Raw genomic sequence first — 17,734 nt, forward strand, 5'->3', positions numbered from 1 at the left:
TTCTGTGGCTTTCTCCTTTCTAGGTTTTCTTCTTTCACTTTCCTGCTATGGTTGCCCACAGATCTGTCCACTGGCTATTGAAGAAGGTTGGACACGGATCTCACCCACGTGGTGTCATAGATGGGGGCCTGCCTTAGAAACAGGCTCCATCAGCGCCTTTCTTTTCTTCCAAGTGTAGGCTCCTCTTCATTCTGTCTGCTTCTGTTTCCTGTGCCTTTAGTTGTTTGTTTGTTTGTTGTAAAGGTTTTATTTTTAAGCAATCTCCACACCCAGTGTGGGGCTTGAACTCACAACCCTGAGATCAAGAGCCGCCCGCTCCACCGACTGAACCCACCAGGCACCCCGTCTCTTTTTTGTCCGGAGCTCATCGTTGTTTTCTGTGGGGGAGTTGAGTTGCTCCCGTGGCCAGAACTGCTGCCCCATGGCTGGAAGCCACATAGGCCACCTGTGTGGTCCTCGTGAGCCGTGTGATTGTCCAGTGAGCACACTTCAGAAGTCACTTGGTTTATAGCATTGATGAACTGCCAACACTTAAAAACATATATCCTTGGAGCACCTGGGGGACTCAGTCAGTTAAGTGTCCGAGTCCTGGTTTCAGCTCAGGTCATGATCTCTTGGTTCGTGAGTTCGAGTCCCATGTCAGGCTCTGGGCTGACAGTGCGGAGCCTGCTTGGGATATATTCATTCTGTCTCTCTCTCTCTTTCTCTCTCTCTCAAAAATAAATAAACCTTAAAAAAAATACATTCTTACTGTTTATCAGTCTCTGATTTATAATCAGATTCAGGGTATTGACTTCCATTTATAATTAAGGATTTAGATATTTTAACACTATGTTTGTTGAAACAAAAAACAAAATTTGGATTAGAGGAAGTACTTAAAAGTTTTTGTTTCCTTCATATGTCATGAAATTTTACTTCCTGGGAGTTGAGTAGTTTCTTAAAAGCATTTGGCTGCTTAAGAATATGCGTAACTTTCTTCAGACATGATATATCATTTTTGGCTTCAAGTCAATATAGTTAAAATCTGATAAGCTTAAAATAGTCTTGTTTGGGGCATCTGGGTGCCTCAGTCGGTTAGGTATCCGACTTTGGCTCAGGTCATGATCTCACAGTTCGTGAATTCTGGCCCCTCATTGGGCTCTGTGCTGACAGCTCAGAGCCTGGAGCCTGCTTTAGATTCTGTGTCTCCCTCCCTCTCTCTCTGCCCCACACTACTCACGCTTTGCCTCTCTCTCTCTCTCTCTCTCTCTCTCTCTCTCTCTCTCTCTCTCTCTCTCTCTCTGTCTCTCAAAAATGAATAAACTTAGGGCGCCTGGATGGCTCAGTTGGTTTAAGTGTCCAGCTTCGGATCAGGTCATGATTTCACAGTCCATGAGTTCGAGCCCTGAGTCGGGCTCTGTGCTGACAGCTCAGAGCCTGGAGCCTGCTTTGGATTCTGTGTCTCCCTTTCTCTCTCTGCCCCTCCCCTGCTCATGCTCTGTCTCTCTTGCTCTCAAAAATAAACAAACAGAAAAAAACCTTTTTTAAATGAATGAGCTTAAAAACATTTTTAAATAGTCTTGTTTTAGTCAGAGGGTAAAGGTGTGAACCATTAGTGGATTCAACACACTTGAGTGTTCGCTGTCTTTGTCTTGTCTTTGACCTGAGTGTCTGTGTAATCAGTGTGGTGTTTATTACTTACGATGCCTTTCTCTGGCCTGGGCGTGAGGTTGAGAACTCTTGGCTAAGCCACGGTTGGGACATTTTCTTGTGGAATTTTAGAAACTCGGTTGCACAAAACACACCCGTGAGCGCTGTTGTCAGCGGTCATACCAGTCGGTCTTGCCTTCGTCATGTCTGAGAGTCCAAGGGGGCTCAGTTCGCTCACCTTCAGGGGTAAGGCTCTTGGGAATCAGTTGTGTGCCGCTGTTGTTTCCGTGAAATATAACGGCCCACGCGGAACAAACGAGTTTCTGTCTCTGGAGTCAGTTACCCAGGGTTTGTAAACCCTTTGCCAGTACCGCAGACGGGAAACCTCAGATGGTATTCGCTCTTGCAGAGTCAAGACGCCCTTTGGAAACGGCCACTGGACTGAATTCACAGTGATTGAGGTGGGGCACTTATTATCATTGTTATAAATGTATGACATGCAGAATATAACTTTGCAAGTGCTGTTTTGGTGGGAATAATAACGTGAGAAATGAGGGATTTCCCCTAAAGACTCCCATCTGATGACAGTGTCAGGCCTGGTGTCACAGACTGTTCTTGGAGCAGGTCCCTGCATGCTGCTAGGAAAGCTGCGACGCCGGCTTTGCGAGGTTCCTTCCTTCATAAACCTCTCATTGCAGTGTGGACACTCTTCCCTTCCCAAGGTCATTCTGGTCAAGATGGCCACACATGCATAAACATTTGGGTCAGGAGTTTAGCCAGAGACGTCCTGGGCACAGCCTGGTGTGGTTGCTCAGCGACTGCCTTTCCTTCCTGCCAAACCAGCTGTGGTAGCTGAAGCTTCGTTTTCTAGGGATGATCTGTTCATATAGTCTGAGGCAGGGTATTTTCTGTTCGTGTGAAAGCATAGCGGACCAGACCCATTGTCTAGTGAACTTGGATATTGGGGGCGGGGGATGGAGAGGTTTCCCCCTAATTCTGCAGAAGGAGTCATAATGGGGCTGCTCTTTGGTACCCTTTTCATTGGCAGGTTAAATGTGACATGGGCCCTAGGCTTCTTGCGTGTTTGTCACAGTCCGGGAAGCACAGGTCCCACTGCTCACTCACGAATCGCATGGACCGTATGGGCAGGAGGTGGGGGGGTGGTGGTCAGGCCGCCTGACCTGGGGCGCCTACTGGGCACAGGGGCTCACAGTGCTGTCCGCACAGTGGGCGTGCGCCGCCCCTTAGCTTCCCTCCGGATGGCTCCTTGGACCTCCTTTCCATCTTGCCTGCTTAGCAGCCCCGGCAGAGAGAGAGAGCCACAGGTCGTGGCCAGGCCTGCCATTGGCCACACTGGATTCCGCACCCGCCCCATCTAGCCCTTGGATCGATTGCCTAGATCCAGACCTTAGACCGTCCTGGAAGGATAATGGCAGGCTCTACTGAAAACCCTAAGACCCGAGAGGGCGAGGCCACGCAGCCTTGTGGGTGCATCTGAAGGAGTTTCAAGTCTGCTTTGTCTTCATCGGATCCCCAGCTCTGGCATTCGCCTTTCACGTTGGCCTCTCGTTGGGTGTCGTCAACCCTCCTGACTCTTAACAAAACCCTTCTTTGGCATTTCCTCACTTCCACAGCTTCGAGTTACTTCATAGGCCTTCTTTCCTTCTTAGCAGACTTCTTGAACATTGTGCTCTCACTCTTGTCTCTGCTGCCTGGCTGCGGTGCGTCCCTCAGCGTGGGGCAGGCGGCTCTTCATCCAGGTCCGGGCTGGAACGTGGTCCCTCCCAGAGTGGAAGCCGCAGCTGGCCCTGCGTGGGTGCCTGGGGTGGGCTTTGTGTCTCCAGCTCCCAACTTTGACTTAGCCATAGTGCCCAGCAGGGCCCAGTGCTCTCTAGGGGTGGGCTCGGCTACACCACCAACATGTGCTCGTTGTAGAAATTCGGGGAAGTACCTTGAACTTCTTCCTTTGTGTGTTTTCCTTAAATGTTTATTTTTGAGGGGCAGAGAGACCGAGCACGAGCAGGGGAGGGGCAGAGAGAGAGGGAGACACAGAATCCAAAGCACACTCCAGGCTCCGAGCTGTCAGCGCTGAGCCCGACGTGGGGCTTGAACTCACGAACCGTGAGATCATGACCTGACCCGAAGTCGGATGCCTAAGAGGCTGAGCCACCCAGTTGCCCCTCTTCTTTTGTGTTTTTAACCTACCATCTCACCCAGAACTATTCTAAAGAGTTGAGAGAGTTCAGTGCGTGCTGATGTGTCTGTTGCTGGATGTCTGGGCAGTTTCCAGTTTGTCAGTAGTGTGAACATTCTTGCAGGTGAATGACCCCTCAAGCCTATAGCCATTTTCTTGGGATAAATTAGCTAGCCAGGCCCTCTGGTCTCGGGGGCCACATGAGTCACTTTTCTATGCATGTTGGTAGTCTCGGTTTTGCTCTCTCTGGGTCGGCACCTTCTCCAGATGCAGAAGTAGGCGTCTCTGCTCCTCTGGCAACAGATTCCCAGCCAGGCAGCGCACTCCGTCGGCGTGTCCTGCCTCTGTCCTCCAGGCCTCAGCCGACAGCACACCCTGGTGTCCCCCATGGTCCTTGACCCAGGGACCTGTTCTCTGCACTGTCTCATGTCAAGCCTCCTCTCTCTGGACTGTGTGGCACCCTTGTCCCTGCACTGGGCTGTCCCCCAGCATGTCCTGACACTGTTACCCGTGGTCTCCATGAGGCGTAAAGGAACACTCTTGTGCCTTTGCACCTCCCGATCTGGCACCCATGTGTGTTTTCCCGGGGTCTGTTTTCCCAGCCCCTCTGTAAGGCTCTCAAGAGCCAGCAGCACCACTGGCCGGCCACTGTGTAGCATACGGCCACACCTGGTGGGGGCCATGTTCACCCGAGGTAGCCCCCCCGCCCTCTACCACACACACACACACACACACACACACACGATGGGATTCATCTCTACCTGAGGTGACTCCGTCCCCCCCCCCACACACACATGTGTACACAAACAGCCCTCCCAGGGAATTTATTCATTCTTCAGTTTTAAAGATGGTAACTGCCACTGGTCGTTCGGGACTTAGTGCACCGGCGGCTCTGTCCCCCCGGCAGTTCTCTGGCACCATCCTCAGTCCACAGGGGGGGACGGCAGCTCATCGGAGAACGCGGTGCCAGTTAGCCACCGTGTGAGGATTGAGTCGCTTGTTTCTGATTTGCGAGCCCACGTTCTGAAGCCTGACTGTGCCCAGCCAGATGGCTCCTGTGAGACCGTCCTGGTGTCGGCGTTCACGGAGTGCCATTCGTTGGGCCCTCCTGCAGGCTTCCCTTCCACGCTCACAGGCCTTGGGATGCGGGCTTTGTGCTGGACGGGCCCCATCACGGTGCTGTTGAAGCTTGTTAGCCTCAGTCCGATTTTTCTTTGTGGAGGAAAAAAAAATTCATAAAAAACAACATCTACCTGGTTATTGTTTCTTCCTCTCGATGTACAAATACAAAGCGGACCACAGAAATGAGTTATCAGATTGTGAGCAGGAAGCCCTGACTTTGTTTAATTAAAAGTAATATTTGTGTATGTGTTTTGAAAGCTCAGACTACGGAAAGTTAGGAAACGAACGTGGGAGACCGTCGTCCCCGGCACTGCCCCTGCCCCACTCTGAGCCCGGCTGTGCTGCCACAGCCTCTCAGGACCACCCTGCCCTCCTCCTCACGGCATCGGTCTTAGTCTTAAGACCTTCTGTGACTTCCTGGTGCCACCTGTTGTTTTGTAAGTGGGATCATTTCCCACAGCCTTCCTGGCTCCTAATAACTGCTGCTTGCTGATCATCGGAGGCCCTGAAGAGTCCCCAGCACTTTGCCAGCTGATGCGACATGCCGTCTCTGGTTCTTGGTGGGGTGGGGGGAGCTCATGGGTTCCACCTGGCTGGACCACAACCTGTGTGATACACGAGGTGGACAGAGGCCATCTTGGAGGTCATGTTTCTTTGGGTCTTTGACCTAGGAGTGCCCTGCCTGGCCCTGCACGGGACACTGCTGGTGCCGAGTCTCCACGGCTCTTCTCTCCTGACCTCCTTGTGCTCCCAAGTCAGACAGGCTGAAGCTGTGATGGTGCAGCATGAGGGCCACCTCACAGGACGGTGTCGCACGCCCAGGGCTGGCTTTCGGAAGGGAGGGACATTTGAATTGACTTGAGCGATGGCAGAGTAGCCAGGAAGCAGATGCTGTTCTTGGAGAGGAACTTGGGCAGAGCCTCAGCAGTATGAGGGACGGGACCTGGGGGTGCGCTGAGCAGCTGGGGACCAAGGGTCACATGTGCAGTGTGGATTTGTTATCAGGTGATCTTTCCACACAGGCTGCTCCTCTCCTAGCTGGGCATTGATCACCTGTGGGGTCCCTAGTGTCCCTCTGGACAGACATGACATGGCCTTCGAGAAGTGCTTGACCACACATTCTTTTCTTGTCTTTGTTTTAATGTTTATTTTAAGAGGGAGAGAGGGGGAGAGAGAAAGAGAATCCCAAGCAGGCTCTGTGCTCAACACGGAGCCTGACTTGGGGCTCGATCTCATGACCGTGATGAGATCATTACCTGAGCCAAAAGCAGGAGTCAGTCACTTAACTGACTGAGCCACTCAGGTGCCCCTACACATCCTTTTCTAGGCACATAGCTGATATTTAAAAATTGTCATCCAGGGGCGCCTGGGTGGCTCAGTTGGTTAAATGTCCGACTTAGGCTCAGGCCATGATCTCACTGCTCGTGAGTTCGAGCCCCGCGTTGGGCTCTGCCGACGGCTCGCGAGGCTCCGAGCCTGGAGCCTGGGGCCTGCTTCAGATTCTGTCTCCATCTCTCTGCCTCTCCCCACTCGTACCCTGTCTCCGTCTCTCGGTCTCTCTCAAATATAAATAAGCATTACAAAAGTTGTCCTCTCCAAATATTTTGGTAACATCTCTCAGATAAATGCTTTGTTTTCCCTGTATTCTTATACTTTCCATACCAAAACCGTTCATGGGTTTCTTCTTTGTGCATTTGTTTTTATTTTACCGATCTTCACAGCGTCACCCAGGGCCCTCACGTGGACTGGCAGGGGTGCCCTGTCCTTGTAAGAGCACACCTGTGTGACCGCCTGGCTGGAGGGGGCGGGGCGGCTCTGGCACCATCCTGGCCACCAGCCCACTGGGCACACGCCTTACGGCGGGCAGGGGGAGGGCGGTGTCCTGCACTTCCAATTCTCCGAGTCACTTACAGTAGAACAGAACTATAAACCATGATCCACAGAGCTAATTAAGTAGAAATCCTAGTGTGTAGGTACTGAAAAACTGGTTTTCTGTTTTACCTTTCCTCATACCAAAAGCTGATCGAGGTTGGGGATCTCAGTGTGCCCCACTGCCAGCATCCCGGCGTCGGCACCGCAGCTCTGCCTCGCCTCCCACACGCTCAGGCGCCATCCAGCCATTTCCACGCCAACTTGCGTACTCTAGCTGGCATCCTGTAGAAAACCCCGCCGCCCCGCTTGGCGCCCTGATCCCAGCTCTGGCTGTGCCTTCCCGGAGGATTCAGGAGGCCTTCGCAGACCACCCTTTCCCATTCCTTCCCTGACATGTACATACGTTGTCTCTCCCTCCTGGGATGTGAGCTCACACCCCAGGAGGGAGAGAAACAGCACTCCGATCACAGATATGTTCCAGGTGCCCACAGGGCTGCCCTCCAGGCACCAGCATAAGTTCTTGTGGGATGAGTGGATGTGTGAGCGGAAAGGGAACCCCTGTCCCCACATACGGATCAGAGGAAGAGAGACAGCAAGACACCTCCCAGGGTGCGGGGCAGAGGGCTCTCGGCCTCTCCTCTGAGCTGGCATCCGCTCCTCCCGGCCTGTGGGCTGTGCCACCTTGTTTGTTCATTACTGCATGTGGGGCGGGGCGGGGGGCGGCTGGCAAGCATTGGTCTACACCTAGATGTGGAACTTCCAGGTGTGTTCATTCTGCCAGTGTGTTTTCTATTTACAGGACCTTAGAACTGCGGGCGGGGGCTTGCAGATCAGGGCCATCTTCTGGTTTGTTTTCCAGGTTACCTGTCCTGCTGCCGCTTCCTGGATGACAATCAGATCGTCACCAGCTCTGGGGACACCACCTGGTGAGCACCTGTGCGCCCTGCCTTCTCATACTGCTCACCTTAGACGTGTAGGAAATAAGACTCTTGGCATTAATCAGGCCATCTTTTATTAATTTGAAGTGGCCGTGAGGTGTCAAACACAAATTCATGAGCGATGAGCAAATTCCTTGTACTCTTGATAGATTTTAAAGTTCAGAGTTTAATTTTGAACAACGAAGGACTGACTCATAGGCATCGCAGCTGTAGGTGACATGCCTGTTTTTCTTTCCCCTGGCCACACTCCGTCTGGGCAACTGTTGGCATCCCTTTGGGGAGCGGGTCCCCTCTGAGCGCCGTGTCACTGTGGACTCTGAGCAGAACTGAGGAGGAGCAGGGCTTCCCATGTCAAGTGCACTGTCTCAGCCTGCCTCGGTTTGAGCTTCTACCTTACAGTTAGAAGCCCACTTAACCTCTAGAACATTAAATGATCAGATAGGAGTCATTTTAGACTTAAACCGTCGTCAGGGGCTTTTCTGGGCTTTGTGGCACGATGTGGCCGCATGCCCTATGCCGGGTCCCGACTCCCCATCCAGCTCGTCCTCTTTGTATAAATCGTATAGGTTCACAAAAGACTTATAATGTAGCCTGTCCATTTGCGGAAGAATTTCTTTATTAGAAGATATTTTTTTAAAGCTGGAGTCCTGGACGTGATTCCTTCCTTGCTGTAGTCCCTCCAGGCCCTAGCAAGGAACCCCCCCCTGCACAGTCAACGTGTAAATCGTGTAACCGGATTTGCATCTGAGCCAGAACCAAGCAGCTTTCGGTGCTGCTGCTTCCTGGGGCTTGAAACACAGAAGTGGCCCACGCTCCACCCGCAGCACAGTCGACGTCTCACCTTTGTACCCCTTACATAGCTGCTCATCAGACATCCACGGGACACCAAACTCAGGGACTCTCCCGTTTGTGTCTCCCGAGGAAGGCCGTGGGACCCGCGCCTTGCTCTGAGCCATTTGTTGACCTGGTGTCGTCTCCGTGTCTTAGCCCGTGGCACCCCGGAGGGCAGCGAGCTGGCTGCAGCTGATCTGTGCCCGTGTGGGGCACTGGCCAGGAGCCCCTGCTGCTCCTTGCAGCCCACATGGGGCACAGGTCACTGGCTCCCCCTTTGTTGGTGTTTGAGTTGGTGTAGAGATAACAACTACTCCAAAGCCTGTGGCCACATTCTCGTCTGTGTTTTGTTTGGGTGCTTGGTTTCCCTTCCAAACAAAGCCACATTATGACATTTAGATTTGTCTTCAGTAAAAGCACAGAGGTTTACTGTGGTCCTGGGGTGGTTTGAAGGACAGTTTGTCACATGACTGCTTGTCTGACAAAGTGAGGTGACTGCATGTTTTGTGTTCCTGCTGCAGTGCTCTGTGGGACATCGAGACCGGCCAGCAGACGACCACGTTCACTGGACACACTGGGGATGTTATGAGCCTCTCTCTCGCTCCTGACACCAGACTGTTTGTCTCTGGTGCTTGTGATGCTTCAGCCAAACTCTGGGATGTGCGAGAAGGGATGTGCCGGCAAACTTTCACCGGCCACGAGTCTGACATCAATGCCATCTGTGTGAGTTGGGGGTTCAGCTGTGGGTTGGGGTCCTTTGCCAGCTGTTAGCGAGTTAGATTGCTTTCTGTATACCGTGGAACACACCATTAAGTTTTAAAATGTTTTCAGGAGTAGATGTTGTCTCCTCTGTGTAACTATAACCTAATTTACAAAAACTCCTGTAGAAAGCTTAGATGTGATGTGCTCTGTCGTCCTTGTGAGGCCAGCTGATTCTGTGCTGACTGTTCATCTCACAGACATTGGCGATGGGCCTACAGTGTGCAGGCCCTGGGGCGAGCCAGCGATTGGTGTCCTGGGCTTCCCTCTAGTTGGGAAACAGACAAGGCAGTAGTTGACCCAGTCAGCACAGTCTCTTAGGAGTGGGGGGCGGAGGGGGGGCAGAGGCTGAACCTTGAGCAGGAACCTTACACGCTCAGCCTCCTCCCCATGGTTGGGGCGCAGCCAGCTGAAGGAGCCTTCCCGTTGCCACGTCACCCTGACGTGATGGGGGTTGCAAGAAGATGTGGAAGGTGGTATCTGGTTGGTCAGGGCTGGGCATTCCTCCCCCGCTTTTCCTCCACGAGGCTAGTCCAGCTGCTGGCGGTGCTCAGGGGTGACCACACTCTTCCTGCCCCCTTGGGAAACAGTTGATCATGAAAGGAAGGCTATTCTTTGGGGAAGACGGCCTCTGTGCCTGCCCCAGTACCGACGCCCTCCCTTCCGGATGCCCAGGCAGCTGCCGCTCTGCTTCCCTGTGTCTCCAGAGTCCGGTCCCTGCTGACCCTTTCCTCCTGTGCGGGCAGCAGCCCTGCTGTGGGCCGGTCCTGTTTCCACTACTTCTCTCTGTGCATTTGCCTACTCTCTCGGCTTGCTTTCTCTTTCTAGTTCTTTCCAAATGGCAATGCGTTTGCCACTGGCTCGGATGATGCTACCTGCAGGCTGTTCGACCTCCGTGCAGACCAGGAGCTCATGACTTACTCCCATGACAACATCATCTGTGGGATCACCTCGGTGTCCTTCTCCAAGAGTGGGCGCCTGCTCCTTGCAGGGTACGACGACTTCAACTGCAACGTGTGGGACGCGCTCAAGGCCGACAGGGCAGGTGGGTGCTCGCTGGGCCTCCTGGGCCTCCTAGGCACTGAGGGCTCACCTTTGAGGATGGACCTGACTCCCAGAGGTTGGAATATTCGGGTTTGCGCACATGATGCTGGTAAGAAGCACATGCTGTGCCCGAGTATATCTGCCTGCCCTGTGGTGTGGCCGGTGGAAGGACAGGGGACAGGCCAGGGTGTCTGCGCTCAGGGTCTCCAGCACGTTGGCTTCCCTGGCACCAGATCTCCTTACACGCACTGTGTGGGGTGCACGGAGACCACCACGGTGGGCGGACAGCTGCTGGGTCTTCAAGGCCCTCACCTTGCTTTCTCTCTCCACCGGCTGTACGTGGTGGAACCGTGTCATCTATGGGCACAGGCTTGGGCAGGTCTAAAGTCTCAAGTTCACACATCAAAGGCAAGTGTGTGGCTGTAAAGGGCATTAAAACACAAGTTGTACAGGGTTGCCTGACTGGCTCAGTCAGTAGAGAGTGTGCCTCTTGATCTTGCGGTTGTGAGTTCAAGCCCCATGTTGGGTGTAAAGATTACCTAAAAATAAAATCTTAAAAATTAGGAAATAAAACATAAATTGTACAAAAGGTGAGAAACATCCTGTATTAAACGTGGACAGTCAGGCAGCTGAATTGAATTGACATTTTCAGAATCTTTCAACCCAGTTAATCTTGGCAGGGGGAAGAAGGGAGCGTGACTTGGGGTCTTCTTGGGGGTGTCTTACCTTGACATCCCACTTTCTGATGGATCTTTACCCACCCTGGGCTGAATTCCCCTCCTGCCCCCCACTCCCTCTTGCATACCTCTTGCTCCCGCTGCCCCAACAGTTTTCTGGTCCTGGTGCCACAGCAGAGGACACTGTTCCATCCAGCTGAGTCTGTCTCTTTACTCAGCTGTGACACTAAGGAGTATAGGAAATGGACACGGATTCTCTGAAATTAGCCATCAGATTCTTCCGATCAGACGTGGAATGTTCTGGATGATAATTACCTTTTTTTTTTCTAATTTTTTTTTTTAATGTTTCTCTTTGAGAGAGAAAGACCGAGCACGAGTGGGGGAGGGGCAGAGAGAGGGGGACATAGAATCGGAAGCCGGCTCCAGGCTCCGAGCTGTCAGCACAGAGCCCGATGCGGGGCTCGAGTGCCCAAACTGTGAGACCATGACCTGAACCGAAGTTGGAGGGTTAACTGAGCCACCCAGGTGCCCCTGGCTGATGATTATCTAAGCACAGGTGACTGAATGTCAACAGGCTTGTCTCACTGTGGGGTCAGCATGGAGTCACTGTGTGACATCCCATTGGCCCCTCTTGCCTCAGTGTCCAGCTCTCTGTGTTTTGTGCCCGGTGCTAGGCTCCAGGGGTTACAAACAGATGAACAGCCCACAGGCTTACACTCTTGGGTTCTAATTGCCCTGAGATTGGAATGGTTGGCTTTTTTTATTGTGATTTAGATTTCTTTTCTTTCTTTCTTTTCTTTTCTTTTTTATTATATTTATTTATTTATTTTGAGAGGGGATGGGGAGGGGCAGAGAGAGAATCTCAAGCAGGCTCCATGCTCAGCGCACAGCCTGACCTGGGGCTGAATGTCACGAACGTGATGAGATCGTGACCTGAGCTGAAATCGAGAGTTGGACGCTCAACTGACTGAGCCACCCAGGTCCCCCTGTATTTCATTTTTTATTTAAGCTTCTTACCACAGTGAATATATTCAGGAGTTGGTGCCAAAGGTCCTAAGTTATTCACTGTGTGTGTCTGTACCTTTTTATTGTGTATGTTCCTTGTCATCGTGGCTGTCTTAAAAACAGACTTCTTACCAGGGGCTCCAGTGCGTCTTTGTTGTGTATGAATACTTCCCTGTGGCTGTAGGTGTGGTCCATGTTGTTTTTAAGAGAGGAGTATAGTGAGCTGTACTCGCCTTGGACCAGCGTGGTTTCTCTGCCTCCCAGTGTCCTTCCCTGCCATTGGGACATCGCAGAGGAGGGGCCTTGGCGTTCTGGGTATGCTTCCGCGGGTGGCCCTGCCAGCCAGCCCTGCAGAGCATCGCCGCGTCGCCCCCAGGTGGGGCACCTCTGGGTCCTGGAGTGACTGGGCTGTCATCTGCTCTCAGGTGTCTTGGCCGGGCATGACAACCGCGTCAGCTGCCTGGGGGTGACTGACGATGGGATGGCCGTGGCGACAGGGTCCTGGGACAGCTTCCTCAAGATCTGGAACTAACGTCGACAGGTAATGCAGCAGCCAAGGTGCCCTCCCTGCGTGCACGTCTGTGTGTGTATTTCACACGGCACATAGGATGTCACCGTTGCTAGATTAATTCGATGTAGAGCTGATCTGGAACTGTGCTCAGGTGAGCGTTACATCCACCTGAGGTGACGTGTCCTTAGGGCAGACGGGCGGGACGGTGGGGAGAGCAGGAGCAGTGAGTGTGGGCGTTCTCTGTTTGTATTGCTTTAAACTCTGTTTAAAACAGCAGGTGGACGTCGTGGCGACTGGAAGACCATTCCAACCTTGAAGCGTTACAGTGATAGCATTTCCTCTCCACCCCTACTAACGTGGACGCCCTGCACCCCCTCAGAACTTCAAAAGGGCAAGGCCTTTTCCTTCACTTATTGCTGAAACCAAGAGCACAATTCCCATTAAGAGAACCTCTGTGCTGTAAACTGAGACAAAATTGTGCATTCCTTCCGGGACCATCGTCTTTGTTCTTTTTTGTCTGGAATGAATTTAAAAGGAAATACCATAATAAACATGTTAACCAGAAGGTAAACTTGAGTGTAATTGTGAGACAGACACACCTTTTCACTAGTTCATTTGAATTTCAGGTCAGTGACCCTGTTTTGTGCTGTTCACGCAAAACAAGTGGAGGATTTTATCTCGTAACTGGTTCTAAACTTCAGGTTGTGTTTGTAACAGGATTTTGCAAACATCCATATTTCCTTCTTAAAATATATTCCTTTACGTTCAGTAGTTCAACAGAGGAAGAGGGTCTGGTGCAGCCTCTCTGAAATTGTTAATGACGTAAACCGAGTCCCTCAGTTTTTTATTTTTTGTCCTGTGTCACGTAATTGTTACGCACAAACACGGCCTAGAAAGGAAGACAGACGCTAATCAGGAAAGGAAGCAAGCACACGCCGTGGATGGTCTTGAACGCGTGATGAAGTCTACTCCAGTTAGGCACCTGTTCCTCCCCGCCCATCCTCCCTGCCTTCTCGGTTCAGTTCTTAATGTCACAGCGGGTTTCCTTGTGAAGTTGGAGGGAAGGAAGTCCATGATAATAGCCTAACGCTACCCTGTGCCCCGCCCCCAGCCGTCAGGAACCTCTGTTTTCAAGAGAGGCGCCCGTCCCGTGCTTGGATAGTCAGTCAATTATTTGTGTATGAAACCATGTACAAATCAATGTTTTGAAAATAATGATCTCAAACTTTCTAAGTTAAATTTTAAAAAATTTGATCGTTTGCCATATTGGGTGGGTTTACTCTTAGAATCGCATGCTGTAGAAATGCTCAAAAGTGCATCCAGGACTCAGTCCTTAGATGTTCTTTTTCTTTTAAGAAATAACCTCTTTCAAGTTGTAACCATCGCGGCTCTGTCCACTTCTTGCTGCCATTCTGTGCACCGGAAGCAGTACAGCGAGCAGCCCCTCGCGCTTGGGTGGCAGGATGAGTCACTGTTTGCTTTCTTTCTTTTAAAAAAAAAAAAAAAAAAAGCCCTGTTGCAAAGGATTGCCGTTGGACTCGGGGGCGGGGGGAGCAGGGGGTAGAGACCCGGCCTTCCTCTGCCAACTCCTCTTGGCCTGTCTCTGCCGTGGGACCAGCCTTCTGCATCTGAGGCGGGTCGTCGTGTAACACCCACGCCTCCCCGGTCCCGCTGGAGGCCGGGGGACAGCGGCGCCGTGGGCTGCCTCCCTGCACCCGAGCCCGCTCCACAGCAGCAGCCGGGGCTTCTCTCCGTCCTGTTTCCGCAGCATCCTGTACAGAACTGCGCTGTGCCATGCAGTAGGCCAGGGGCTGGCAGGGAGAAGAAACACGAGCCCTCCTTCCCTCCCATCCACACCTCTGTAGGAGCTCTCTGCACCCCGTGCCCTCACTGTATTTAATTTTAAAGTCAGTGTATTGCAAGGAGGCTGGATGCGAGATAGATACTATATTAAACTGTACTGTTATTTAAGATGTAATAAAGCGGTTTGACATGAGGGATTTGGGTGTGGCTGCTTATTTGCCAGGCTGTTTGGGCTCGTGACACAGCCGTCTTCCCCTGGCCGCCCTACTCGGTGACGTCGGCTGGATGTGGTCGTGCGGGCAGTGGCATGGCTGCCTGCTTTTCTGCCATGCCTTTTGTCCCCATCGCCAAGAGTCCCTGAAAGGAGGGTCGGGTCCTCGGCCGGCCCCACGCAGTAGCAGCGCCCCAGCAGTTCTGCCACCGTCGGGGCCCAGCCGCCCTTCCCCCACCTCTCAGGCCACTGCCCAGCGCGCGAGGAGCGTCCCCAGGCGCCGTCCTGCCAGTGTCTCTCATCTTCGGGGCCTGAGGCCCTTACCTCCTCCTCCCTCTGTAAGATCTAGGACGTTACTCCAGACACATGCTTTCCTTCTGACTGAGGTTTTTATCTCCATCTGGATAAAAAGAGCGGCATCTTGTAAGAAAAACTGAATATCTCCCCCAAAGTGTGAGAAACCACTCGGAACGGGCATACCCCTGAAGGACCTCCACCAGGGCCCCGTCCCTTCCTCATTCTACAAGGTTATAAAAGGTGACTCGGTACTTTTCTTGGGTTAAATGCTGGTACTTTTTCATAAATAAGTGAAGACTGCTCTCCATGGGAAGTACTCCCGCCTGAGGCTCTCTTCTCCAATTACCAGCAAGACAGAGCGGCGGGGTGGGGGGGGGTGCATTTCTCCCGTGCGTTTGCCAGGACCAGGGGTGCCGTCTCGCCAGGGACTGGCAGCCTGAATGCTAGGTTTGCCTGGCTTCAACCTCCTCCCCCACTGCTCCCTGAAAGACCCTGCCGGCTGTCTTACAAAATGCCAGGGAGCAACTGAGGTGCTCCTGGGGCTGATGACCCCATCAGCAGAAAGCAGGGGGAGCAGAAAGCAGGTGGTTATCCTGCACAGAGGTACACCCTGGGATGGGGTACAATGGAACCTCAGCAAGGACTGGTAGCCCACAGATGCCCACGTGTTCCCTCTGTCCTTCAGTGCCCCAGCCTGGCACCCGGCATGTCCCCTGCTCCCTGACCTGCCCCTGCATGGTGCAGCTAGCTCTCTGCTGGCTCTGAGATCACTGTCCCACTTTCTCAGCAAAGCAGCCACTGGAAACAGGTACCAGTAGGGGCATCTAGAAAGTGGCCAGCTCGCTGTGCAGAAATGAAGGGACACCTGCACAACCAGGGTGGACTGTGTTCGTTTTCAACCTTCAGGCACAAAACTCAAGCTTGCACGGACCGAGCAGGACCCTTTAGCACTGAACCTCTGCTGCCTGGACAGCCCTCGGAAAGTGACTTCTCGCTCTTTGCCATGCGTCCCCTTCCAGGGTGCTGGCCGTGCTCCCTCCCCTTCCTCCAGTCTCCCCTGAGACTTCCACCCCTCCTGTCCTAGTCATGGCCCTGCCCTTGTGGGCACCTGTTGCAAGTGTGCTGTCCAAGCTCCACTCGGAGCCCTTGGGAGGCTGGACTGAGCTGGGGCCTCTCGGTGACTTCTAGGGTTCTGTCCCCACCATGCCCAGTGTTGTGTCCCAGATGGATACTGGGGGCTTCTGCCACCCCCCACGGTGCCTGATCCTCAACGTGGCCCCACAAGCCCCGCGGGCTGCCCTGAGGGGTGTGCTGTCCAGGCAGGTGCCCTCCTCTTCCTAGTGCTCCGTCTCCCCCAGCCCCCCACTCCTGGAGTCCAGTCAAAGCCTTCCTGGAGCTAGGGCCACACTCTGCCCCTCATGTCCTCGCTGCAGGTTACTCGGCCGGTGCCCCAGATGCCCTGAGTAAAAACCGCAGACAACAAAAGCACCTGTTTCCTAGAGGCCTTGTGAGAATTCATCAAGCCCCTTTGTGCAAATGCCAGACCCCACCCACGGCAAGCTGGCACTGCCTCTGCCCCTCTGTAGCTCCTCCTAGCTGGTGGGGGGTGAGGGGGCTGTCCCTCTGCTAACCACCCTGGTGAGAAGTTCACGGTCTACTCCAAGGTCTTGTCCCCTGCTGGACCGTGTGCCTGGCACCTAGCAGGCCTGCAGGAAGAAGGGCTTCCTCCCACACTTGGTCACCCAAAACCACTCCCACCAGGAGGGAGCCAAGTTGGCAATTCCAGACACTGGCCCCTGGAGAGGAATGGGTAAGGAGGGGCTGGACTTGCCCTGTGCGCGCTGGCTAGAGGCCTGGGGCTGGGGGTATGGACAAGATGACTTCTGAATAGCCCAAGACACCCGCCTCCACAGGGAGCCTTGGTCCTTCCCTGCCACCCCTGTCACCCCTGGCCAGGCTCCTGGCCACTTCCCCTTTTGGGTGCTGGGCAATCTCTGTTCACCCTCTCACCCGTCAAGCACAGTTGAGGCCAACTTGCATGTGAGCTGGGGGCAGGACTCCAAGGAGTACCCGCTTCACCTGAGAGCTGCGCTCGAGACTGCACTTAAAATCCAGGACCCCCCACCCTGTCTGAATGAGTCCAGCTCTAGCCAGGCAGCCTACCTGGCTCTACCCTCCATGGCCCAGGCTGCCTTCTTCCACCACCTAACCCACCCACCCTGATATCCCCCATCATTCAACCCTCCGAAGAGGGTACATCTAGGTTTTAGGGGTCTGAGGCTTAAATAAAACAGGAATCACAAGTCACATTTAAGAAAATAACAAAGAAACAAATACAAGTGTTGGGAAAGGTTACCCTTGAGACCCTCTGAGGCAGAACCCTCTTCCTCAGCCCAGCCCAAACTAGCCTGCCTAGCATCCACCCACCCCCCACCCCCCACCCCCATCCTCACACCAGCCATTGTCCTTGGTGCTGGCCCTTCCCTCTCCCCACCAAGCCTGGCTTATTCCTACTCCGCCTTTGGACTCAGCCCAAGTCAAACGGCCTCTAGGAACCTTCCGGATGCCTTAAAGCACCCCACCCCTCCCAGCATCGGCTCCCATTACTACTGGCCAGCCTTGGGGGGGCCTGGTGGGGGTTTCCATTACTACTGACCAGTGTTTGATGGGGCAGAGTGGGACCCGGGCCTACTGGGAAATTTTGCACAATCCGGGTCAGGTGAAGGAAGCCACAGCCCCTGTTTTTTCATCTCTGAAATGGGGAAGCACCCTCTGAGGTCTGGGTGGACAGAGGCTTTCCATTATTGCAAACACTGACACAAGTTCCCTTTAGAGAGGGAC

At 53.3% G+C, this 17,734-nt stretch overlaps 1 protein-coding gene across 3 annotated transcripts in view; it reads left to right on the forward strand.

Annotated features, from left to right (window-relative positions):
- The window catches only part of GNB1 (G protein subunit beta 1), an 87,793-nt gene extending 73,215 nt beyond the window's left edge, over positions 1–14,578 (forward strand). For all 3 annotated transcript variants that reach the window (XM_019461111.2, XM_019461114.2, XM_019461112.2), the window contains 5 exons: positions 7,677–7,743; positions 9,108–9,309; positions 10,174–10,390; positions 12,497–12,612; positions 12,857–14,578. In XM_019461111.2, coding sequence (XP_019316656.1) covers positions 7,677–7,743; positions 9,108–9,309; positions 10,174–10,390; positions 12,497–12,603 — 593 coding nt within the window. In that variant the 3' untranslated portion in view covers positions 12,604–12,612; positions 12,857–14,578. The remainder of the gene's footprint in view (positions 1–7,676; positions 7,744–9,107; positions 9,310–10,173; positions 10,391–12,496; positions 12,613–12,856) is intronic.
- The last annotated feature ends 3,156 nt before the right edge of the window (positions 14,579–17,734 follow it).

Source organism: Panthera pardus, unplaced genomic scaffold (assembly GCF_024362965.1).
Source record: "Panthera pardus isolate Hobbes unplaced genomic scaffold, ASM2436296v1 HiC_scaffold_11, whole genome shotgun sequence".
Taxonomy (NCBI): domain Eukaryota; kingdom Metazoa; phylum Chordata; class Mammalia; order Carnivora; family Felidae; genus Panthera; species Panthera pardus.